General features: G+C 49.8%; 1 protein-coding gene across 1 annotated transcript in view; it reads right to left on the bottom strand.

Moving 5' to 3' along the window:
- LOC147893744 (vacuolar protein sorting-associated protein, putative (DUF1162)) overlaps positions 1-25813 on the bottom strand; it is a 215327-nt gene that overhangs the window by 96838 nt on the left and 92676 nt on the right. Inside the window, exons 17-20 of the mRNA XM_087385903.1 lie at positions 9030-9485; positions 8560-8840; positions 8356-8441; positions 8082-8174 (exon numbers count right to left, since the gene is read on the bottom strand). Of these exons, the coding sequence (XP_087242029.1) occupies positions 8082-8174; positions 8356-8441; positions 8560-8840; positions 9030-9485 (916 nt within the window). The remainder of the gene's footprint in view (positions 1-8081; positions 8175-8355; positions 8442-8559; positions 8841-9029; positions 9486-25813) is intronic.

The raw sequence follows: 25813 nt of genomic DNA, 5'->3' as shown, positions 1-25813 counted from the left end.
TCTTAACGTGTCTTACAACCATGCCAGCAGTATCGGGCCCCAGATCGTGCCAACTCCATAGAAGATGCAAGTGCTAACCATGGCAACCGAGCTCTGCCTGCTGCTGAGTCTCCAAACTCCCTAACCCTATGCAAATACATGACCGACTGAAACGCTGCATCCAATGCAAGGGGAGTAGCTCCAAACTCTGCTAGCATGATCTCGTGCGGAACTGTAGCCTTGGCCCTAATGAGCCGAGAGAACATGATGATCTGTAACCTCTCTACTCGTCTCCAATCTGCAGCGCCGAGGTCTCCTGCCCAGAAAGGAGCTGCATACATCGCAGCTGGTCTCACCAATGTATCAAAAAGCAAGGATTTCGTATCGGGATGCTGAAAGTGGGACTGAAAACACTGACGCTCAAGATGAGCCAACGAAGCATACCCTTTACTAATCCTATCTCGTGCTGCATATGTCATGGTGAAAACCGGTCCCCTGAAAACTGCCCCCAAATAAGTGTACTCTCTAACAAGCTGAATGGGCTGTCCGTCATATGTGAAGCAAAACTCATCCGAGCTCCATCGCGGAGTTTTTCCTGCCAGATCACAAGGATCACATGGACCCCACGGGATGAGAGCTTGACATGATCATGACCCAAAGCCAGCGACTCAACAGCTCAGATAGAGGGTTGATGGGCAGATTACACTTGGGGATATCCCCTCCTTGTTCACAGTCAGATCCCGTCAGATAGGGGTTCCTATAGCCCTTGTTAGGCACAGAGTTATGACCAAGAGACGTCACAGGGCCACACTCCTGAGCGGCCGACAACACTCTATTGCCGCGTTCATGCCTCCATTGCCTCATCCATCGTGATGCCCTGATAATGTTGACGATGATGGTGATGACGATGATGATGAGATTGATTTGTAGTTGACCATTGACATGACTATGTTGTACTCATTACTTAGTGCTACCATTTTGCATTTTTTGCATTCTGCATTGGTGTGGATGCTCATTTTAGTAGCTCCATCCTCATAGTTCGTTTGTACCAGGATTTTTAGAGTCTCATAGACCCATCATTGTCTCTCTCTCTCTCTCTCTCTCTCTCTCTCTCTCTCTCTCTCTCTCTCTCTCTCTCTCTCCCCCCCCACCACTTGCACGTTGTTTACCAGAGGCGGAGTCAAGGACGTGACATTGAAACTGCACAATGGCCGAGCAAAGAATCACGAGGGGCTATGCACTGAGTTTATCAGATCCTAGCAAAGCTATTCAATGACGCTGTTTGCCTTGGCTTCCCCTTCGCCTGGACACTCAACACCATCACCCCCATCCACAAGGCAGGGGATCCCATGGACCCGAGTAACTACAGGACTATCATGATTGGACATGTGATGTCCAAGATCTATGCAGCTGTATTGGATGCAGCGGTCAGCCTCTTCACAGGGATGAGAGGGCTCCGAGCAGAAGGTCAGGCCGGTTTCAAGCGAGACCATGGGACTATGGATCACATACTCACACTCAGGAGTGTCATTGAGGAGGCCAGATCACGGAAGGAGAGGGTATATTGTTGCTTTGTGGATTTTCGCAAAGCCTTTGACACAGTACCTTGAGCTCATCTCATCACACGCCTACAGACACTGGGATTTGATCAGGAGATCATCTGGGCAGTCATGGCACTGTATGAGAGAGTCTCAGGCCGAGTTTGGACAGGCGCAGGTTGGAGAGATCAGATCCTGAGTACCATAGGGGTCAAACAGGGTTGTCCCTTATCACCGACCCTGTTTGGCCTCTACATTGATGAGTCGGAGGGACCGGTTGCTCACTTGTCGGGATCATCATCAAGATTCTTCTTTATGCAGATGATGTGGCACTCTTGTCGTCCACACCCGAGGGGCTCTAGCGACACCTGGATGCACTGCAGGCTTTTTGTTTATCCCATGATTTGGAGGTCAACCTTGGCAAGACCAAGGTCATGATCTTTAATGCCTCTCGAGCAAACATGCAACGGAAGCAGGTTACTTTTACTTTCAGTGGGTCACCAATTGAGATCGTATCCTCATACACTTACTTGGGGGTCATCTTCTCCAGCCCGATCTTCATGATGAGACCAGCAATGCACGCCAGACTGAGCAGGGGATACGCCTCACTGGCTCGGCTAGAGAGACAATGCTTCACTCCCACTTCCAGGACCCTCGGACTAAGGCTCTTCTCTTCGACTCCTTGGTCTGACCAGCCGGTATGTATGGCAGCCCTTGTTGGGGGCTTGACATGTCAGAGATAGAGTGGACACGGGTGGAGCGCCTGCAGATCCTCATGCTCTCACGGATGATCCGAGGGAAACCGTTTGTACCACATCACATCATTTAGGCCGAGTTTGGTGCTTCTCCACTCCAACTAGATGCAACCTTTCAGACCATCACATATCTACATTGGGTTAGATCATATGGGGACTGCACATCAGGGAGACAGAGGTTGCTATGGTTGGCTCTCGATTCGTCCATGAGGTTGGCAGCAAAGGGAGACGAGCGATGCGGGTATGCACGGACTCACAGATGGTTTGTGAGACTAGGGTTCCACGTCGATAGGATACCTCCTTTTCAGTACAGTTTAGATGCCCCTTCGGTACTCCCACCCACCATTCCGATTGGGCCACAAACCAACTAGGTCATTCGAGAGGATCTCCTGCAGCTACACACCTTTAGGACCTGGTTGGAGCCGAGGGAGCTCCCAGTGAAGCTGAGTTTCTACAGAGATTACTGTCTTCGTATTTCGGAGGAAGGATTCATCACACCACCGGGGTACACTCAGCTTCATATGCCTCACTCACTACGGATCTCCATCGGACAGTTTCGGGTATCATCACACCGCCTCCGCATAGAGAGCAGCAGAGCAGAGGGGATTCCTAGGGAGCATCGCTTCTGCATATTGTGCGACTGTCAGGAGGTTGAGTCGGAGCAGCATTTTATTTTCAGGTGCCCAGTGTACTACGAGATCCGAGGTCGCTACCACAGCCTCTTCAGAGACGGCTCCAGGCTCCTTTCCAGATTCCTCGCCTACCCAGATCAGAGATGCCTCGCGGCCTTCATTCACGAGGGGGTCCGACACAAAGAGTACTTACTCAGGTGACGAGGCTTGGCCACATCATCAGACACCTCTCAGACCAAGATCACAGAGTTCTTCCCATCGAGTGACATTGATCATCCAGTCTCTAGCCGCAGACGTGACAGAGACCCCGACCCGACGACCGCAGCACGACACACGTTACATCGAGGGGGGACACAGATCACTCTGGGGGACCTCCCGTCATTGTTTAGACCCAAAATACGTCCCATGGGAGTCACGGTGGCTCTGGTCTTGTGTCGAGCCTCGTCCAAGAGACTGAGACGCACGGCACACCTTGACGGGCGCCAGCGTCCCATCATCGGCTATGCACCAGCCAAGGCGACATGAGATACGGAGGATTCCACTCCGCTCCAGTTCTTTTCTTTTCCTTTCATTGTTACATCCAGATGTATTTGATTATGTATGCTCAGACTTAGGGTTCAGCACGGGTGATGATGATCGTTTTAGTAGCTCCACCCAAACTGTGATTTGTATCAGATTTTCTTTCAGTCTCATAGACCCATCGGTCTTCCGAAGACTCTAATAAAATTTCTTTCTTTCTTTCTTTCTTTCTTTTTCTCTCCCCCCCCGTTTCCCTTCACTCCCTTCCCACACCCCAACCCACCCTTAGTCCACCTTCAGTCCACCCCTCCACTCACCCATTCATCGACTCACCCCTAAGCCCTTCCGTGCGGCATTTGCTAGCCCACCCGACGCCTTCCTGTGTGACACAATCAATAAGGTGACCCCCCTCTGCATCGTAGGGGGAGTCTCTCTGCTGCAGCGCCTTCCAGCAAACCCCCTCCTAGTCTAACCATGCTCCCACATAAGGGGGCGGTCTATGAGACGCAAGATAGCGAGACGCTCGCTTGTACCATCTCGAACTGTAATGGTACCTTATGGGAAGAGCCTAGTTTACTATGAGATCCGAGGATGCTATCTCTACCTCTTCCAGGAGAGTTATGAATTTAGGCATCTCTCTACATTGATTCACTTTGAGGACCAGGTCTGCGTCGGTCTCTATATGATGGAGATGAGACATCATAGAGACACTTCTGCGTCAGTTCATAGAGCAAGACAGGGTTGCTCAGCAGGAGACACTTCTACACATTCGAGTCTGCTCCTAGGCATGTCGGGATAGAGGAGGAGGAGATCGATGACATGAGGGCAGCATTAACCAATGACAAGAGGCAACGATGAGGATGAGGATTTGGCACAGGTATTCGTGGCCTCAAGATGCCCATTGCAGCTTTGGAGGAGCTTCTTGATGTAGAGTTTGCAAATGACGGAGCATTGTTTCCTTATGGAGGGGCAAACAATTCAAGGTTTCTTGCCTCACTTCAGTAGCTCTTATTAACTAGCACAAGCACACTACAAGATTTGGGTTAGTGAATCATCATGGAGACAACACGGAGATTTTACTTGGTTACCTAGAGAGACTACAGTGCATTATTCGGGATGTCTTGTACGCCTAGACACCACATTAGATTAGTAGTTGGCACCACTACTTCTAAGCATTTGAAATAAGCTCTTGCATTGGAGCTCGGTCAAGCTATCCTTGGTAGGTAGAGTAGTGGTTGCCAACCAGGTTTTGCTTGCTACTATGTGGTACATCACGTCTTGTAGGGCATCTTCTAGACCTTGCATAGGCTAGATGAAATGACTCATCAAGAACTTCATGTAGTCAAAGAGAGAATGGCTGCCTGGTTTGGACGAAGGTAGATTGGCACGTCATTATTCAGCCATAGTCTATTACACTAGCCATTGTGGACCTAGAGTGCCAAAGCAGAGCGTAGCTTGTGAATTTCATTATCAGAGGCATGCTACTTGGCAATGAGTATGGAAGGAGCTACTCCTTCACAGACTTCATGAGACCTGGCCAGCGTTGGGAGGCCCTTGGAAGCCTAGTACTCTGGAGCTCAGAGGTGAGATTTGATGCAGTGCAATAGACACTTTCTCAAAGGCATCTACGTCATTTGAAGAGAGGAGCTGACAACCCCTCATTTTCAACAACCTTTTCAGATGGGCCTGGCAGAACATTGGGCAGAAACCTCTCTTGGGGAGGTTTTGCTCTCAGACTATAGCCAATACAGTGGAATAGACCCATTACAGGTGTTCACGGGTATTTGGTCTGACACGGTTCACACTTTGATAGCCATATGGGCTAGCATGCAAGGCCCTTCACGGGCAGCCTCTTCTAGAAGGACTATATTTCTTCGAGTTTGGAGAGGTTTCCCTTTTTCTTGGAGGTTTCTACCGGATTGAGATGGCACTATCAGCCTCAATCCTTTCTTTTTGGTTCTTGAGCTTTTCGTGCATTGCATGATGTATCCCGTATGGAGCTTGCTCTAACGGTTTTTCTTTAATACTTAATAGAAGTCTCTTTTTGCCCCAAAAAAAAAAAAAAAAAACCAGTGGGATAGTGGTTTTCTTTCGTGGAGTTTCTCCCTATTCCACAAAAACAGAAAGTTTAGGGACTTGGAGAATCCTAGACCATGATAGAGGAGATTCTCTGAGTGCGCAATCTCTAAGGACTGGACAGCAATTCAAGAGCCACATGTTGCACAGGCTCATTCATCGCTTGGGTATTTTACAAGACATGAGATCTTGCTTTTGGTAGTGGATGCCTCAAGTCTGTCCTCTTTTGCATTTACAGTGTAAGACGATGGCGAGACGCAAACACAAGAGGTCAGAATGGAGGGCTTTAGAGGATATATGCCTCAAAGAGTCAAGATAGTAGCTCTGTACCAGAGGAGGTGGTACATTAATTCAGATCCTCGCATAGCAAAAGGAGGCGGCTTGAGGTTTTGGGTATGGGAGGCTTCAGTGGGACCCAGGAGAGTCTTTCATTAAGGATGCTCCCAATATTCCTTTGTGTGAGCTATTCAATGAGATTAGGCAAGAGCATCCAGAAGGGGAGGATTGATCGCACACCAGCCATAGTAGAGCATTGGCATAGACAGGGACTCTCGCAAAGGTTACTTGAGGATTTTTGGCATAGGCTCTGGAACACGCCAAGGAAGATCTCCCACTTCCTTTTTCCTTTGGCACACAGAGCCCTTGTAGTGGGCTCTTGGCTTTGGTTTGGTTGTTTTCCGACTATATATTTTTTTTTTCAAAAAAGAGACTTCTATTAAGTAAGAAAGAAACCCGCTAGAGCAAGCTCTGTGCGAAAATACACCATGCTAAGCATATAATAAAAACACCTCAGAGGAATGAGGTAGAAAGAAACCAAGGCTGAGGCTGAAAATGCCATCTCAACCCTGTAGAAGTCTCAACAAAGAAGGGAGAGTCTCTCCAATCTCTGAGAAAAGTAACTCTCCTGGAGGAGGCTGCTCGAGATGATCCTTGCATGGTCGCCCAAATAGCCATCAGAGTGTGTATCGTATCTCCATGGAGAGTCGATCGAGGAGTGAGCAGCCCTGCAAAGAGTGGCCGGAACATCCTCTAGAGAGCACGACTCCACAAGGTGTCGTCGGATGTGAAGAGCCCAAGAGGAGTCAAGTCTCTCAAAAAATACCTGGGACCCTGAAAGAGTAAGCCAAGCCATTGATCCCCAGGTCATATAGAAAGGTAGGCGAACAAAAGTGCTGAAAAGTCTTGCAATCCCCTTCCATATGATTCTCGCCTGTCTGCAATCCCATAGGCAGTGCTGTATTGTCTCCAAAGCAGAAAGGCAGCGAGGGCAAGAAGGGTCAGCTCCGAACTTGGATCTCCAATGGTTCACTGCTATCCCACCATGAATGAAAAGCCAAAAGAAGAGAGTGATTTTTCTATTCCGGTGGGATTTCCAGAGCCTCTGCCAAAAAATTATCTGCAAGTCAGCAGAAATCTGAAAGTTCTCCCAATGAGGAGCTCTGGTAGGCTTCCAACCCCTAGAGCTGAGCTGGAATTTCCTGGCATTACTGACTGTGTAACGAAAGAAGGGGATGCCCTTCTCTCAATGCCCTTCATCTATCCATTCCCATTCCCTAGGGTCCCATTTTTCGACTACATTTGGATGTGGTTTTGCAGAGGAATCGTACAGGTCTAGGCACTGCATTTGGGATTGCCCACTGGCGCAGAAGGTTTGGAGGAGAGCTTTCAGGATGGACTTTAATGGGATTCAAGCTGAGATGGTGGTGACTTAAGGAGCAGTGGCCTGGGTTACAGACAGAGGACCTGCTTGTCTTTACAAGGACATTTAGAGGAGCTTGTCCTGTAGGTTGGTAGGGCAGGAGTTCACCTTCATCCATAGTCCGCACTTCACAGAGACGGTGTGGACACCTAGACGATATCATAGACGGGAGCTGATAGCGAGCATCATTACTGGTACATATGGACAGCTAGGTGCAGGCAGGCCATAGAACAGAGAACTGCATCAGCCTCAGAGGCACGGGCCATCATTTGGCTAAATATAATACATACTCTCAAAGCAGATGGGATAGACTCCAAGTAGACTCATATTGTGCTAGGTGCAAGAGGGAGGCTTTTATCAACATGTGGGATCCAGGCCCTTTCCTTCATTTCACAGATGGTGGCATAATATGGCATTATAAACCACCGGAGTGGCTATTTGTTCCGCCCTTTGTACGAGGTGATCCCCCATAGAGTGGCCAGCCAGGGCAATATCCTTGTATTCTTATATTATTCCCTTCATTGAAGGGTCGTTTTTTCCTTGCTATTCATGTCACTAAGGAGTTTATTAATAGAATGTTCTTTTCTCTGGAAAAAGAATAACTAAATTGAGAGAGAAAGGCACTCTTACCTGTGCAAAGACCAAAGAACTCCATATTTAGCAATATCAAAGATGTTTGAGTCAAAGTGAGGCATTCATATCATATTCAACTTAGCATATGCAGGTTGTTGTCGTTTATCATAGATATCAACTTCTAAAGAAGTATGTGCAAATGCCCCCTTTCATATACTGGAACAGTGAGAGTTGCATCTAAAATGCTCAAATTTCTGCTATGTTAATCCTAAATCATCAAAGCACATTCAAAAGAAGGATCATCGCATGCCTTTCAAGCCATGAGATTTTTGATCCAGGGTGAAGAAGTATGCCAGATTCTCCTGGTGGCCACTGCGTCTTGCCTCCTCCATTCCATGGAACCCTGCACCTCTTACAAACAAACTTGTATCAACTCCATTGATCACTAAGTACTGTACCATATATATCACATTGAAAACAAACTAAGTACTGTGCCATTGCAAACAAACTTGTATCAACTCCATTGATCACTAAGTACTGTACCATATATATCACATTTTTACTAACAGATCAAGGAATCATACCATCGTGATGCCGTTCGTTTTGGTGTACAACAGAGGAGAGCTGTGTCACAGTCATTCTTCAATGCATACTCGGTGTACACTAGCACCTGGCATTTCCAAAGCCAAAGATTTATTTTAGGATTCTTGAATTCATGAACCAAATAGACAAATGAGGATGTTGCCAGCTTTAAACAGATGCACAGAGATTGAAGTCATGAACGTTGCCTGTAACACGCCATCATCTCCACGAAAAACTTTTAGCTTTGCAAAATTGATATTGTTCCCAAATTCTAACTCCACTTCCAGCTCTTTAAGGCTTTCTTGAGCTACACTTACAGTGGATTGCAGAGAGCTCCTTTTCCAATCCCCAATATTTACTGGCTTACTTGTTAGTGTATAATCCTCAATCCTCACAGAGAAAGAAAGCTTTGTGAGGTCTGCATACAGGCAGGCTTTAGCCCCTTGGTCAATGTAGACATCATTATCAAAGTCACCCTCTTTTCTTCCTGCACACCATAAAGGGGGGGGAAAGTTCTACTCATAAAAAAATTCCAAACAATTGAGTCGCAATTGGGCTGATTTATAAAAAGAAGGAAGAGGGGAGGAAGTTCCCCACCCACTGCATGAACCAAAGGGAGAAGGAAAATGATTTATTCATATTTTTTGGGCAGGCCCAAGGGTTAAGATCAACAGACCTTCAGAAGAACCACCCAATGTGACTGAAATTTTCAATAGAAGCAGATTGTACACACGTATGGTCGGCAGGAGCATCAATTCTCGCTGTTCTTGCCATGCATCAACTGGATGGCTTGCTAGGACCTTATCTCCAGGATTAATGGATGTCACAGGGATCTTTCTGCAGGTGCTCCTAATACACAAGTGGACTCCACGAGAACCTACTGAAGTGCTACCCGGATTCTCTCTCATACAGCAGTAAACTGTGCCAAAAGAAGATGCTAGACTGTGTCTTTTCAACGATTTCCTTAATCCATATTGTAATTTCTCAAGGAACCCTGAGATGTGGATAGGTTTGGCTCCTTTAATGTCTTCAGACCAGTCATATAACACGTGGTCCAGTTCTGTAACATGCAATCTGGAACCAGAATCTGGAACAGACTGTGATGCTGGGCGTACAGATAAAAGGTAGTTCCCTGCGAAAGAAACAGAACATAGTCTGTTAAGCCATGTGAGGCAAATTTCAATACAGCATAACTATTCCAACGCAACTGTGTGATGGGTAAGTACAGAGACATTGACACAGGTTTATGTATAGGCTCTTCAATGTTTGGTTTGTATGGATGCCTTTTTATCTCCCCTTCCCTCCTAGAGGCCTATACCTGACGAGGCGGCATCCTCATTCAAAGATACTAGAAGAGGCCTGCACGCATATATATTACATAGGCAAAGCACTTTTAAGGCATCCTCATTCAAAGATATTGACACCATCTCACATATTACTATTGGAAGAGGTCATGAGGCAACTTATACTTCTTTTAGAAAGACACACCTTACATTATGATTGACACTTCATTAAACCGGTGCTTCCCAGGGTTACCAAAAATGTTCGCCTAGAAACCCGAAAAATATTATATACATTAAAATTTATTATTAATATACTACTAATTATACAAACTAAACATTTTGCAAATGGAGGCCTCGAGGTGTTCTGCAGAGAGAGACCTGCCAATCAATCTTGGGAAAACCAAGGTTATGATCTTCAACACCTTGCAGTGCTTTCCCTGACCTAGCTTCATCCACTGAGGTAAGCCAATGGAGATAGTGCAATTCTACACATATTTCGGAGTAGTCTTCACAAGACCCATCTTCATGATGACTCATGCAGCTAGAGCACAACTCACATGGGCAGTTTGCTCTCGCTGGACTAGAGAGACAGTGCTTCCATGCACAATTTCAGATCCACCAATGAAACACTCGCTTTTTGACACTTTCGTGCGGCCGACTGCCATGTATGCAGCACCCTTCCTCCAATGCAAAGTGGAGGAGATTTGGGCGGCTACAGGTGAGTATGGGGTCTAGGATGATCCGAAGTAAGCCCTCCCTCCAACATGAGATAGTACAGGCGGAGTTCGCCATGACACCTCTCCAGGTTGATGCCCTCTTTCAGACAGTGACAAGTGTTCATCCACAGAGCTTGGGACTTACCTCATTGGATACTACCAAGGCTGTTATCCAGACGACTAGCCGAGAGCGCAGCAAACACATCGTTTGCTAGGCACAATATTTAGATGGACACGCTTCCCCCCTTTGAGTACAGCATGGAAGCGCAACCTGAGTTGATATCACGAGAAGAGATTAACCGTACCATACGGTTAGATCTCCTCTTGGACTTGGAGGGGGGACGAGGAATTCCCTACCAAGATCCAGTTCTATCGCGACTCAGAGTATTGGAGGAGGGATTCATCATTAGACCCTAGTACTTCGAGGACAGAGGGTCTCACATGCATTGAGGATCGCCATCGGATAGATGCAGATTTCGTCCCATCAGCTCGGGATTGAGGCTGGGAGAGCTGCAGGTATACCCAGAGAGCACCGGATTTGTATGTTATGCACATTTGGGGCGGTTGAGACAGAGGAGCATTTTCTTTGTGTCTGCCCAGCCTACTATGACATCCAGGGATGATACCACCGCCTCTACTTGGAAGAGAGTAGTATCGGTCCACTCTCACGACTCATCCACTTCCATGACCAGGTTTGCATTGGGCTCTATCTGATGGAGATGCGCCAATACAGGGAGACACTACTACAACAGATCAGAGAGCAGCAAGAGGCGATCAGGCCACAAGATACAGAGGTTGACCAAGCACAACGATGCGTCACAAACTTCTATGCATTTGAGTTAGCTCCAGGGCACAATGGGATAGAGGAGGAGTTAGCTGATATAAGGACAGCCTAGATCAGCAGAGGGAGATGACATGATGCCGCCGAGAGAGGAATGCAGAGACCACTCGTGACAGGGAGAAAGAAAGAAAGTTTATTAAAGTCTTCGGAAGACTGATGGGTCTATGAGACTGTGAAAATCCTGATACAACGAGCTGTGGTAGTGGAGCTACTAAACGAGCATCCATACCAATGCAATATGCAAAATGCAAAAATGCAGAATGGTAGTACTAAGTCCTAAGTCCTAAGTACAACATAGTCATGTCGATGGTCGACTATATATCAATCTCAGCATCATCATCAATATCATCATCATCCCCAGCAACAGCAAGATATCAGGATGGATGAGGCAGTGGAGGCATGAAGTCGGCAATAGGGTGCTGTCGGCCACTCAGAGGTGCGGTCCTGGCACGTCTCCTGGTCGTAGCTCTGCGTCTAACCAGGGCTACTGTGACCCCCGTCGGTCAGGCTCCGACTCTAAACAAGGAGGGGATGTCTCCAAGTGTGATCTGTGTGTCGACCCTCTGTCTGAGTTGTCGGGTCACGATCATGTCGCGGCCTCATCTCGTTGGGGTCCATGTCATCTAGCTGAAAGAACTCTGTGATAGAGCTCTAAGAGGGATCAACCAAGGAAGAAGTCTGCTCCTGTCTCCGTGCTCGGAGTATCCTCTCGCGGTGTCTAAGTGCCTCATGAATGAAACCTACCAAACACCGCTGGTCTGGATAGGAGAGGAAATGGGCTAAAATCCCATAACTATCTCTGAAGAGACAGTGGAAACGTCCTCGGATCTCATAGTGCATAGGACACCTGAAGATGAAATGCTCCTCTGTCACAACATCCTGTATGTCACATAGTGTGCATATGCACCGCTCCCTCGGTAGTCGCTCTACTCTGCCACTCTCGATGCGAAGTCTGTGTGAAGAGACCCGGAACTGCCCAAGAGAGATCCTCATCGAGTGGGGTAGGTGAATCTGTGTGTATCTTGGTGGGTCAATGAAACCCTCCACTGTGATATGTAAGAAGTGATCTCTCTAGAAGCTAAGCTTCACTGGGAGTTCACTCGGTTCCAACCAGCTCCGAAAAGTGTGTAGCTGTAGTAGATCCTCACGGATAACCTGGTTGACCTCGTGTGATAAGAGGGGAGAGAACGGAGCATCCATGCTATACTGGAAGGAAGGTAGTCTATGCATGTGGAGCCCCTGTCGCTCAAACCATCTCTCTGTACGTGCATACCAGCACCTCTGATCTCCTCCTACTGCAAGTGCCATAGAAGAGGATAGAGCTATCCATGGTAGCCTGCTATGCCCCAAGGTATAATCCCCATATTCCCTAACTCGGTACAGATATGTGATGACCTGAAATGCAGCATCTAGCTATAAAGGGGATGACCCAAACTCAGCCTGAATGATCTGGCGAGGAACGGATGACTTACCACCAATCATCCGTGATAGCATGAGAACCTATAGCCGCTCCGCACAGGCCCACTCTGTATCCGACAAGTCTGGCCCCCAATAAGGGCTGCCGTACATCCCCGCTGGGTGAGCCAAGGAGTCAAAAAGCAACCCCTTGATGCGTGGATCTTGAAAGTGTGACCGGAAGCACTGCCTCTCTAGCCTGGCCAATGACGCATACCCTCTACTCAAGCGTGCCTGCATATCGCGGGTCTCATAGTGAAGCTCGGTCCGGAGAAGGTAACCCCAAGATAAGAGTATGATGAAACTATCTCAACACATGACCCCGCAAATGTGAACTGCTCCTAACGCATGATGGCTCGAGATGCATTGAAGATCATGACCTTGGTTTTACCCAGGTTGACCTTCAAATCATGAGACCCACAAAAGGACTGTAGTGCGTCTAGGTGTCTCTGAAGCCCCTCTGCTGAGGAAGACAAGAGAGCCACGTCATCTGCATAGAGCAAAATCTGGATCAGCGTGCCCGTTAGAGAGCAACCTACATGCCCCCGTGTCTGCATCACTGTGTCAAGCTCGTCAATGTAGAGGCCAAACAAGGTTGTGGATGGGTGAGATAGTGTTAATGGTCCAAGTGTGTGAAAATCCCATATGCAATGAACTCAGGGCATAGTCCCTCATGATCCTTCGCTCGGCCATTATGAAGTTTCATTACAACATCCTTTACCCCTCCTCTAGTGAAGAGGGTGCAGGATGTGGGACGAGGCATGTGTGAGAGGCTAGGGGGACTGCTGATTTGGGATGTCATAATCAAACCAGATCTGGGTGCGTGCACAAACAAACCAGATCTGGGTGTCAGTGAGTGGCGGAGGGGACCGTCCTTCTAGAAATCTCCACCAGAAGTCCTTAGAGTTGTTACTAAACAAAATGTTCAATAGCTCCTCCTCGTTTCGACGTGCGAAGTCTAGTTTCTTCCTTCGTACTAGTCTACGATATTCACGTAGCGTATCTGGTGCGCTCGGAAGACTGTTTTTGGTTTCGAATCTAAGTTGACGACATAAGGCCTTACACTCATCATTGTACCAACTATTACAGGGTACGGTTCCAGGGGGTGGTGGGCGGGTGGAGCGGGTGGTGTGGGGAAAAGCACGATCCTCTAAAAGGGGTATGAAGTCAATATAAGCGAGAAGTATGTACAGACGGCCAGAGTAAGAAGGTGAGTGATTCCGATCAAAGTGTATATCGTGGTAAGTGGAGTAAGCACTGAGTGGGGTGGAAGGTGCTGTGCGAAGGGAGGTGGAGATGCGAAAGAAAAGGTATGTATGATCAGCCCCTGGGGGGAGAGGTGCTACAGTGAAGTCAATAATGCGAGATGTGAAGACAGGGGATCCCATGATGTAATCAACAACACTGGAGCCCCCCCCATGTGGAAAGCATGTGAAACCACCTGAAGCGGGCCATCTGTCCAGACCATTATAGATAATGAGATCATGTATCCTGCCTAGGTCTAATAGGGCCTGCCCATAGGATGAGAATGGACCTCGCCTCTCAGCCGAAACCCGTAGCATACCTGCCTCCTCAAGGTCAACATCTGCCAGTAGAGTGGAACCATCTCTGAAATCAAGAAGTGATACCTAACAGGCCCTTGTCCTCGCGTTGAAGTCCCCCACTAGAAGGAGAAAAGTCAACGATGGACTGATAAAGGGCAGCAAATGGGGATGTCTCATCATCACCTCGAATATCTCTGGCAAAGTGGGAGGTCTCCGGGGGGAAGTAGCAAATTGCAACAAACAGATCCTGGCTGTCCATGTGTCGTATCCGGATCCAAAGAAATTTGGAATGTGTATCCCTCTGCTCTACTGAAATGATCCCCCGAAGTGTGGATCTGAAAAGGACTGCAACTCCAGCTGAACCTTGAACTCCTCCTGTACCCCTCGTCTCATCTCTGTAGGCAGACTCCCATGTATATCCGCTGACTATTGGAAGAGGGCGTTCTGGACTCCGATGTATCTCGGTATAGAAGACTATGTCGTGGCCTGTATAGGATTCCGAGAAGTTCCCTGGTTCTGACCATAAGGTACCATTACAGTTCCAAATGGTGCAAGACAGGGTCTCGGATATCTGAGTCTCATAGACCCCACTTCCCTATGTAGGGGAGGGAGCAAAGAGCGCCTCTCCTCAACATGTAGAGGTGTGAGGTCCTCATCCATAGAGATCGCTGGCTGATCTCGAAGGACTGACCTGCGTCATAGAGCTGAAAGTTGTGCCTGAGTGTCATGAAATCGTATGATCAGGGGTTGCTCTCGGTTGGGATCTCTCCCCACCCGCCAAGCCCTCTCTATCCTGTGCTCAGCCACACCCACGGTAGCGGTCACGAACGCAGTCGCATCTACCATCGGTATAGCCTCAGTGCGTGGGATCCCGCGTACTCTGATGTTGAGAGCCTTACTGGCTTTCTGCTGCTGCTCCATAAGGGTAGCCGAAACGTTGACCCTTGTGGGTTCCCGTTTGGCCTTGTCAACCCATCTGGAAGTCTCCTCAATAGCAGATTGCATGCTCGCAATCTCTGCCTCGACCACCGGGGTACTCCTTGGGGCAGTGTGTATGGCTGTGACCTCCTGTTGGAGCTGCATGATATCATGTCTGAGTCCCTGAATAAGACTCGCCTGCTCCCGAATGGCCCTAGCCTGCTCCTGTATGATGCAGCTCTGCTCCTGGTTAAGCGGACCTGCTCCCGTGCGAAGCGAGCCAGCTCCATCTCACGCTCACGGAAACTATGTATCTCCGTGAGCAGGGTCTCACAGGCCTCTAGTGTATTAGTCCACCCATGTCCATGCTGAAACTGTGGTGACTGTGGCATGAAAGAGTGGGACTGAGTCCAGAAACTGGACGGTGGCTAAGTGAGGAACGGAGATGACAGTGGAATGGATGAGGCAGTCCCAACGGGGTGTGGGAGGGTGGGCTGACTCAGAGGGAGAGGGGAGAGTGAAGCGTAATGCGGCACAGTGTATGACACCTCCGAAGTAAGGGTCATAAGCTGTGCGAGAGCTGTAACAGGAGAAGAGGGAAAGGGAACAACAACCGGCGCCATGGGCATGAGTATGTCACTGATCATAGATGTAGATGGAGCTGAGATTGGAACTAGAGCTGGGCCTGAAGCGGGGACTGAAGTCGAAGTAGAGACAGAGATAAAGGGAGTTGAGGTTGGAGCTGAAAACGAAACTGACACTATAGCGGGAGTTGAGGTTGAGGTTGAGGTAGAGATAGAGGCTGAAGAAGCTGAGGCGGGTCCTACCTTTGCCTTGCTGTCTACCCTGAGTCCACTTCGGTTGTAACGTGTGTTCACATCCTCCAAATTCAGTTGTGTCATTTGCTTTTTTTTGTTGTTGTTATTTTCGTCTTTCTTGGCTTTGTCCCCCATTTCTCTTGGGGTGCCGGTGCAAATCTTGGTGTTAGTGTTCAGCCAGGAGCGGGAGCACCGGTTCCCCTTCCATAATGGGAGGCACGTCCAGTGCGAGGTGGTGGAGAGGTAGGGCGGAAGCCTAAAGTGGAGAGGCAGCCAAGAGGTGGAGGAGGAGAGGCTAAGATGGCGAGGATTTTTTTTAAAAAAAAAAAGGTGATTGTGGTTTCTTTTTTTTTTCTTTTTTTTTAAAAGGGAAGTTCCAAGGAGAAAAAAAAAAAGGGGTGGCGAGGGGAGCAGAGAAGGGGGGGGCAGTGGATGAGCAGAAAAGAAAAGAAGGGAGGGAGGTGGCTGAGTGAGGGGGGAGCGGGGAGCGAGGGGTGGCTGAGGGGAGCGAGGGGCTGAGCGGGGGGTAGCGGGGAGCGAGGGGTGGTTGAGGGGAGTGAGGGGTTAGCGGGAAGCGAGGGGCTGAGAGCTGAGCGGGAGAGCATGAGCGTAGAGGCAGCAAGGGAGCATGAGTGTGAGCGAGGGGGCTGAGCGTGAGCGTGAGCGAGGGGCTGAGTGAGGGAGCATGAGCGAGGGGCTGAGCGTGAGTGAGCGAGGGGCTGAGATAGCAGTAGCAGTGTGGGCGAAGGGGAAGAGGCTAGGCGGAGCAGGAGCAGCGATGGAGCAGCTACAAGAGGCTACGGGAGAGAGAGGCTGAGCAGCTAGAGAGCACTCTATTGAGGTCCGTCCTATCACAGCTTTCCTCAATAGAGACCTCCAGAGAGGAGTAATCACTCTAGACATAGCTTAACGGGTTCAGAAAACGATAAGATCATGCGCCCCGCCACAGTGTGAGACAGCCTGACAGACGCACATCCAAGATATTTTCACAGGCCACTAGAGAGCAGCCACGGTGTCGGGCTTCAGCTTCGAAGTCCTAGCTCTTAGTTTTCTTTGATTTTGCTTGAGCTCATAGATCAGTATAGATTAGTACTCAGCAAGGGCCTTAGTCCGCCCTTTGCTCCAGCCCATTGAGGCTTGTATGAGTTTCCTTTTGTGTACTTTGTCCCATAAACGCGCGAGGCCTCCCACAGACATTAGTGCCTCTCTCTCTCTCTCTCTCTCTCTCTCTCTCTCTCTCTCTCCGCTGCTGCTGGTGCCGCCCCACTCGACGCTGCTGCACCACTACCCCGTTGCTGCAGCCCCGTTCCTTGCTGCTCCCCCCTTCGCCTTGACACCTTGGGGAAGGATGTGATCAAAAAAGATACATCAGCCCCTAAAAGAGAAATCATATCTGATGCCCTTGAAGAGGACAAACCGCGGGCCAGCAAGTCATTAAACCTACTTGTCAGAGGCTTACCGGTAGGGGATACCCCAATGGCAGACGCCAAAATTCTGTTCAGCAAGATGGGAGTTAATCTCACTTGCGAGGCAGCATGGAGGGTAGGTAAAGTGGACGCACCAGTAAGACCATTAGTGGTGAGATTCCGGACTAAAGAGGACAGATCTAATTTGATGAGTATGAGGGCAGCGTTGAAGGGCACCAAAACCTTCCTGGATGATGATCTAACTCTCTTGCAGCAGGAACATTGAAGAGAGGGAATAGTGAGAGTAGTGGCAGCACGGTAGGAAGGGAAATGGGCTGCATACAGAGACGGTAAAGTTATCATCCGTGACAGAGAACATAGAGTAGAAAGAGAAGAAAAGGAGGAAGGTGAAATGGACAGCACATGACGGTGTTGGGGCCTTCAGAAAAGAGTACAAAACAGAATTGAAATGGCTGTATGCAATTGCAATAGAACCCTCTGGTCTAATCCCGGAGGTTTTTCTGGAGCATACACTAACAGAGATGCGATTTTTACACAAAGAGCCATGAAATCCCAGAGAGGGGACTGCCCATTGTGACAGGGTACATGTGGGAATCAGCCCATAGGAAAGAGACGAGGAGAGACAACGGCATACGATGATCAGGAGGGGTGGCAGTCCTTTTCAGGTCACACTTGAGGCCCTATATATCTGTCATGAGGAAAGAGGAACATGCACGGCACATGTGGACACGGATTCAGCCAACTCGTGCATGCCCGATTTTCCTTGCAGTATGCTACTTCCTCCATGAGGTTGCCACAGAGGGTCATAGCCCATACGAGACGATATTTGATGATATCTTGGAGTTCTCTAGATAGGGAGAAATCCTACTTTTGGGTGACTTCAATGCGCATACGGGAGATAGACAGGTGGGCCTACTTGACTTTGTGAGGCTGATCACCTGAGAGTGCCGGAAATGGATCCGACAGACCTTTGGAATTGCGAGACGCTCAGATGACGCACCAAATGTCAATGCATATGGCCACCATCTATCAGATATGGGAGCAGTTCACAATCTTATTATATTTAACGGTCTTTTGTGTCACATATACATGATCTCACTATGCCCACCCCCCCACTAGATGCTGACCACTCCTATCTGATTTTCAGCGTCTTAGCACCCATGTTGCTCATTAGGCAGGGTCCACCAGCCTCCACATGCCCTTGACACAGTGTACATGAGTCACCTATCTCATGAGCTGCCACACTCTCTTGGGGGCTATGCAGACCTTGTCCATACTTCACACACTTTAGTATCAGTGGTTCAACATGCTGCAAGCACATCCTTCCCCACATTATCCCGATCTACTCATGCTCCCCAGCAGGGAAGATGCCCCAAAATCCATGGTTCAATGATGAATGCCGAGAGATGAGATCCCATGTCATATGGGAGAAGGCCTTGGGGCGTCTTACAAGGAATGAGGCACAATAGATTATGTGTCGAGTGACTCGTCGGAAGAGACAAGACTTTCTCTCGCATCGGATGGATGAGGTTACCAGGTCTTTTCGAGAGGGAGATCCCACCTTTGCATGGGGGCTCGTCTCTGAAGGTAAACCACCCATTCCTATCACTGATCCGTGAGTTTGGCACACATATGCGACCTCCCTATATAATGTCTCGATGCAGACACCACCGGACTTGTCTTCCTTACCTAGGCCCACCATGTCCTCCTTGTTCACTACACAGAATGTACAGGTTGCTTTACGCCAGCTCCACAAACAGAAAGCCATGGCCCATGAGGTGTTAGAGGATGGAATACTTTGCACATGAGATCCTCGCTCCGATTCTAGCACATATGTTTAATCATGCGGTTTGCCGTGGATTCCCTTCCGCTTAAGGCACCACTATCATTGTGCTGATACACAAAGCAAAAGACCCAATGGATACAGGGAACGGGGAACTACCGCACACTCATGATAGGCCACACACTGGCCAAAATATAGGGATCATTGTTAGAGAGAGATTGGTTTCTATACTGAGGCAAATGGGCAGCAAGCATATATAGGGATCAGTGTTAGAGAGAGATCAGTTTCTATACTGAGGCAAATGGGCAGTAAGCATATATGAATCTGTCACAGGGAGAATACGTGCACCTGGAGGTCTATCAGACTAGGTTGACAGTACGATTGGGATGTAGCAAGGATGCCCACTCTCTTTGGGCTCTACATTGACGAGATCATGACATTCATTGACTGCCTAGGAGGAGAGGGATCCCTACTTGCAGATTTAATGATACAGATCCTGCTGTATGCATATGACATAGTTCTCATCTCCTCCTTTGCAGCAGGCTTACAGTGGCATCTAGAGGTATTTTGTAGAGAGAGAGAGAGAGAGAGAGAGAGAGAGAGAGAGACCTGACGGTTAACCTTGGCAAGACCAACGTTATGATCTTCAACACCTCACAAGCAGTACTCCAACAACACAGCTTTACTTATCAAGGGGAGCCAGTGAAGATAGTACGTACATATACATATCTTGCTGCAGTTTTCGTGGGGCCTATCTTCACGATGACACACACAGCTAGGGCACGACTCACACGAGGGCAGGGGGTCTTAGCTCGGCTGGAGAGACAATGCTTTCGGGCACACTTCCAGGATCCCCTGACGAAGGGGTGGCTTTTTCATACACTAGTGAGACCGATAGCCATGTACACAACACCTTTTGTGACTTACCGGCAACTGAGTGGCGGAGATTCGAGAGACTACATGTTGTCATGGGGTGCAGGATGATCAGGAGTAAGCCTTTGAGTCAGCCCCAGGAAACAACGGAGTGGAGGAGGACATAGATGATATTAGGGTAGAGTGGACTAGTGGGACGAGACGGCATGGAGCGGCGGAGCAGAGTGTTGCTAGACCATGCACCATGGAGGTCCAACCTCTCACAGCCTTTCTTCAAGGTGAGCACTAGAGTTGAGGGTCGCTCTTGATATGGAGTGCCGAATACAAAAGTCTCACAGACCACACAAAACCCTAAACCCCCGGCCACTGTGTGAGATGACACGACAGACGCAGCTCTGAGGTACTCTCGCATCTCATAGGAGAGCCACCATATCACCTGGATATGTTTTTTGGGACTCCATGTGTACTAGTTCTGAATTATGATTTTCTTTGAGTTTTCTTAGTACTCTCGAGGTCTTATAGCGAACCCCTTGCTTCAGCCTACAGTAGCTTTTATGAGTGATTCTGTGATTGTACTTTGTATATTAGGCCCACTACGCCTCCTGAAGACGTTAATACATCTCTCTCTCTCTAGGATGGGAGTGGCTTCGCTATCATGCTTGATCCATTTCCATGACCAAGCCTACATTGGGCTCTACCTGCTTGAGATGCGCCGACACAAGAGACCTTGCTACAACAGTTCAGAGAGCAGCAGGAGGTGATCACACCACAAGATGCAGAGGCTGACCACAGACAACAGCACGTCACAGATTTTAATGCATTTGAGTCAGCTCTAGGACACACTGGGGTTGAGGAGGAGGAGCTAGCTGCTATGCGGGCAGTCTAGATTACCGAGAGAGGACTGCAGAGGCCACCCACAACACGGAGAGCGCCTACAGCACACTCAATTGAGGTTTGCCCTATCACAACTTTCCTAAGAGGGGACCGCCCGAGACGAGGGGTCACTCTGAATATAGCTCAGCACGTTCAGCGATCGAGGAGACCACGCCCCCCTCCGACGCCATAGTATGAGACAGCCAGACACTCACATTCGAGACATTTTCACTGCTCATAGACAAGCCACCACAGTGCCAGACTTCGATTTCTGAGCTTCCAATTCCAGATCCAGTTCTCAGCCTGCTCAAGATAGCAGATAGCACATGATATGATATGATATGATATTTTAGTACTTGTTTTTGCTTGAGCCATTGAGCTCTCTTTATTTCAGCACAGTACTCAGCAAAGGGTCTTAGTTTACCCTTTGCCTCAGCCCCTTGTGGCTTGTATGAGTTTTTCTCTTTGGTGTCACTTTGTCCCATTGGCCCACGAGGCCTTCCATGGACGTTAATCTCTCTCTCTCTCTCTTGAAACAGACAGAAGATAGAACACGACACTGGCTATCACACATACTGACAAATGCTCTACATCATAAAGGACCCACACTCGGGATATGGACAATACTGTTGCCTCTATGTGCAGATGATGTGGTTCTTTTTGCTTATGACTCTGATTCCATGCATCAACTACTATAGACACTTCAGGTCTTTTGCGATGAAAGTGGGCTGCAAGTTAATGTCACCAAAACCAAAATGATGGCAGTATGCACCACTCAACCTGAACACCTTCATGTTATCAGCTTTGCGGGGCAGCCCATTGAATATGTCAACACCTTTAAATATTTAGGCATCGCCATACCAGCCGACCAGAGATGGTGGCAATGTGCACAAAGAAGGTTGGACACAGGTTGGGGAAAATACTATCAATTTGAAAATGATTGCAGGCACACTGACACCCGGAACTGGAAGATCCGGAATATGTTGTTTGATGCATATGTGGTCCAAACGGTGCTCTACGGAGTAGAAGTATGGGGAGGCAGCATCGCTCCATCTACATGGAATGAGATTGAAAAAATGCAGAAAGCATTTCTATGATGACATCTAGGAGTCAAGGTTACTACCCCGTACTCTGTGCTCCTTTTGGAAATAGGCAGGAGGCCGATTGAGTTTCATGCATTGATCAGAGTGATGCAATATCTAGTGGATGTGCAACAAATGCCAACAGATAGATTACCACACAGAGCATGGACAGCAAGTATGAAACTTCAAAAGAACCATAAAAGCAAGATCATATGTCCAGGATGGGGGACAGACATAAGGAAATGGTTCAACAGATGGAAAGTGGAACCATACTTAACTATGCCACCTGAAAAGGTCAAACTACAGGAATTCCAGTTGTCCTTACTATGCACCCTACAGGCTCAATGGCTAACAGTAGAAAGGAAGACCAAGTTAGAATACTACCAAGATCAAATAAATCCTCTATGCTGGTCATCATTCATGAAATCAGATGCCTCTTCTCAGCCATACGTCAACACTCCCATCCCTCTTCTCTATCGCATGAATATTGCCAGATTCTGCACACGGTCACATACCTTGGCCATAGAGAAAGGAGCTTGGCTGAATTTGCCACGACATGCCAAAGTTTGCAAATTTTGTGATTCATAGACAGTCAAGACAGAGGCACATGTAGCCCTACAGTGCCCCAGAAATGCACATATCAGGGATGATTACCAGCAGATATTGGTAGACACCACACAGCTCTCATCAGTTTTCTCCACTGCCTCTCCAGCAACGTTGGGGGTCTTTTGTCAATCGTTTTTTTTCGTACCGTCAAGAACTTGAAAACTCTTGACCCCTCCACATCGGAGGAGATTTTTTGTACTGAGGATTAGGTCCCATGGGTCAATGATCAACACCCCGTGAGCTCTTCCTGAGCCACCGCACCCCCTGGCTGCCCCGCTGCCTCGCCCCTCCGCCTCCCTCTACTCCCCCTCTGCATGCCCTCGCCCTCTCAGCCTCCCTGTTTGCTGAGCCTCTCTTGCTTCTGCCGCCCCTTCAGCTCCCGCCTCCTTGCCCCCCGCCCGCCCCTCCCGCTTCCGCCTCTATTGCCCCCCCTCCGCCTGCTTCGTCCCCTCTGCCTGCTGCGCCCCCGCCCGCTTCCGCCACCTCCATCTCCTCCACCTCCTTCTCCGCCAGCCCCGCCCGCTCCCTCCACCTCCATCTCCGCCTCCATTTCCTCCACCTGCGCCCCCTGCCACCTCCGCCTCTTCCGCCCCCGCGTCCTCCTCTCCCCCGTTGGGCCCCCCCCCTCTCCCGCCTCCTCTCCGGTCTCTTGCCCTCTCATTCCCTCTTTTTTTCCCTCCTCGCCTTCTCGCCCTCCCTCCTCCTCCGCCTCCCGCCCTCCTTGCCCTCCTCCTTTCATTTCTATACTTGCCCCCTCCTTCACCCCACCTCGCCTCCGCCTTCCCCTCTGACACTTTTCTTCCTCACCCTCCTTTTCTTCTTCCTCCCTGCAGCGGGAGCACTTGTGCTTGTTAAGGCGAAAGAAGAACCTTGGTGGTGACCCTTGGTCTAGCCAGAGGGGCTCTATGGCAGCACCCTCGAATCCCACAGCCGTTAAGGTTCTTCTTTCCCCAGCTGACAAGCAATAGGTACATCAGGCAATTCAGCCCTCCAGGACAACGCACCTGTGGGCAGACTTGTGGGCCTCACGCCTACACGGAGACAGGTACGAGAGTGGATCCAGGCAAGCTTGGCATTAGAGGGAGACCACATTCAAGAGGTCACCATCTGTGGACGAGGCGCTTTTCTCATCCAACTGAGCTCCCCTGACACTGCCTCAACACTTGTGGAGCAGAGCCCCATCCTCCTTGGCCCGCATCTTGTCTACCTCTTTCCTTGGTATCATGGGTTCACAGTGGAGGACATGGATACGACACATCATGTTCCACGTTTTCCGGTCACAAAGTTTCCCAGGGCTCCCCAAGGAGTATCGTGCCATCCTCCCTTCCATTAATTGGGCATTTGGCACAGTGCTCGAGTCCCCGCCAGAGTCGGCCGCCTCAGTTCTAGCAGATGATGGAGTTCCCAGGATTAGGCTGGTGGTTGAGAGCCCCGAGTCCTCCCAGAGTTGATCCTTCTCGGGACCCTGGAAGGGGGCACACTTCGCCAGAGGTTGGAGATCTCCGGGTTACTAGGCTAGTGTCTTCTGTGCAGACAGATGGGTCACCTCGCCAGATTTGCCCTCGTGGCCTCCCCCGTGCGCCTCCCCCCCCTCCTCTGCAAAGTAGGCAAAGTCAACAGGCCCGAGTTTAGCACCCTCTCAGGCAGGAGCAGCAGGAGTCTCAGACCCCATGGGTTACCCCCTCAGCACGGGACTGGACACAGGTTAAAATAAAAAGAAACAAAGTAAGCAGGCCCGTAGGGCCACCGCCCACTCTGCCGATCCTCTAGCTTCGGAGGTTCAGCCTCCGCACCCACCCTTGCAGTAGCAGCGAGCCTCGAGAGCTCTAGACGCAGTGACGGCGGAAGCTACAGTCGCTAGTCCCATGAGGACTGCGGAGGAGCTGATCCAGAGCCCTAGCGAGCTAGATCAGCAGGGGGGACCTCATGTCGTCCTTATCCCTCCTCCTCCTCCCCCTCCCCCTCCCCCCACAGACCCATCCCCCTCCTCATCTTCACTTCCCCCTCCCCCTCCAGGGTTCCCCCCCGCCCCCTCCCCCTCCCCCCCCCTCAGCCCCCCCTCCTATAGTCACCCTCACCACCCGCCCCCCTCCCTCTATCCCCCGCGTCCCCGCCGCTCCCTCTCCTGTAGTCCCCCTCTCCAGAGATCAGAGATCAGGAGGGCCGTATGCTCCGACAGCGTACTCACATTGGTTGGGCACAGTGGACAGTGGTCTAGCAGGGTCCTTTGGCCGTTGGAGCAGACTACCTATGGAGAGAGAGGCGAGGCATGATGCCCTAGCGCATCTGCAAGGGACTGGGCAGCAGATGGGCGAGATTAACTTAGCCATTCTGGAGTCCTGGTGGGAAGGACTTCACGTTTGGAGAGACAGTAGATGGTTGGCGTAGTTTTTTCGTACTGGTGTTCCCTTGAGGATGTTAATGCAGCGCGGTAGCACGCACCCTGGCTTCTTCCGTGTAGGACCTGGAGGCCTACTTCAGCCACTCACTAAGAGTGACCTCGAGATGGATGGGAGTCTTGATGGAATACACAGGCAGATGATCAGAGTGGCGGGCCGTTTGGGGAAGAAGTGGCACATTGACCCTCCCAGTATTTCAACGCAAGATGCCTCTAGATGGCGCCTTGGCTGTGGGAGGGTAGACCCCTAAGGGAGGTCCAGTAGGATCCGGGAGAGTAGTTCTCGCCCTCCAGGGGCGGCCCAGCTGAGCAGGTGGATGAGGTGCCCTTCTTTTCCTACACCACACGGATTGGCAGGAGGCTTTAGATGGGCTCGTCGAGGTGGACCCCTTCGAGGGAGAGACATTGGGTGACCCAAAGAGTGCCCCGCGATATGCGCTCCAGGTTCTAGACGCGGTTGTGGTCCAGCTTGCGTCCGAGGAAGATCTCTTACTTCTTCTGGCTGGCCGCCCACGGAGGCTTGCCCATCGGACCGTGGTTGGAGCAGATGCGAGTGGACGGGCAGTGCCATTGTTGCTCCGATGGTGCCCTGGAGACTATCCCGTATTGCATGTGGAGATGTCGTAGCACAGCGAGGATCTCGATGGGAGCCCTCTGGATCATGACACGTATGCAAAGTCTTCATAGAGACTACACCTGGGGGATGGTGGCTTGGTTGACAGAGGGAGGACACACGTTTCAGATTGATGAGATCTCCCTAGTCTACCGGATACAGGGTCAGAGCATCCAAAGGAACGCACTCCACGGGGCAGTCCCCCCTGACAGTCTAGCTCCTTCTCCTAA

Source organism: Dipteris shenzhenensis, chromosome 15 (genome assembly GCF_047967505.1).
Source record: "Dipteris shenzhenensis isolate YYH24624 ecotype China chromosome 15, Dip_SZ_1.0, whole genome shotgun sequence".
NCBI lineage: Eukaryota > Viridiplantae > Streptophyta > Polypodiopsida > Gleicheniales > Dipteridaceae > Dipteris > Dipteris shenzhenensis.
Note: the sequence above shows the minus strand (reverse complement) of the source record. Positions and strands in the feature narration are given on the sequence as shown.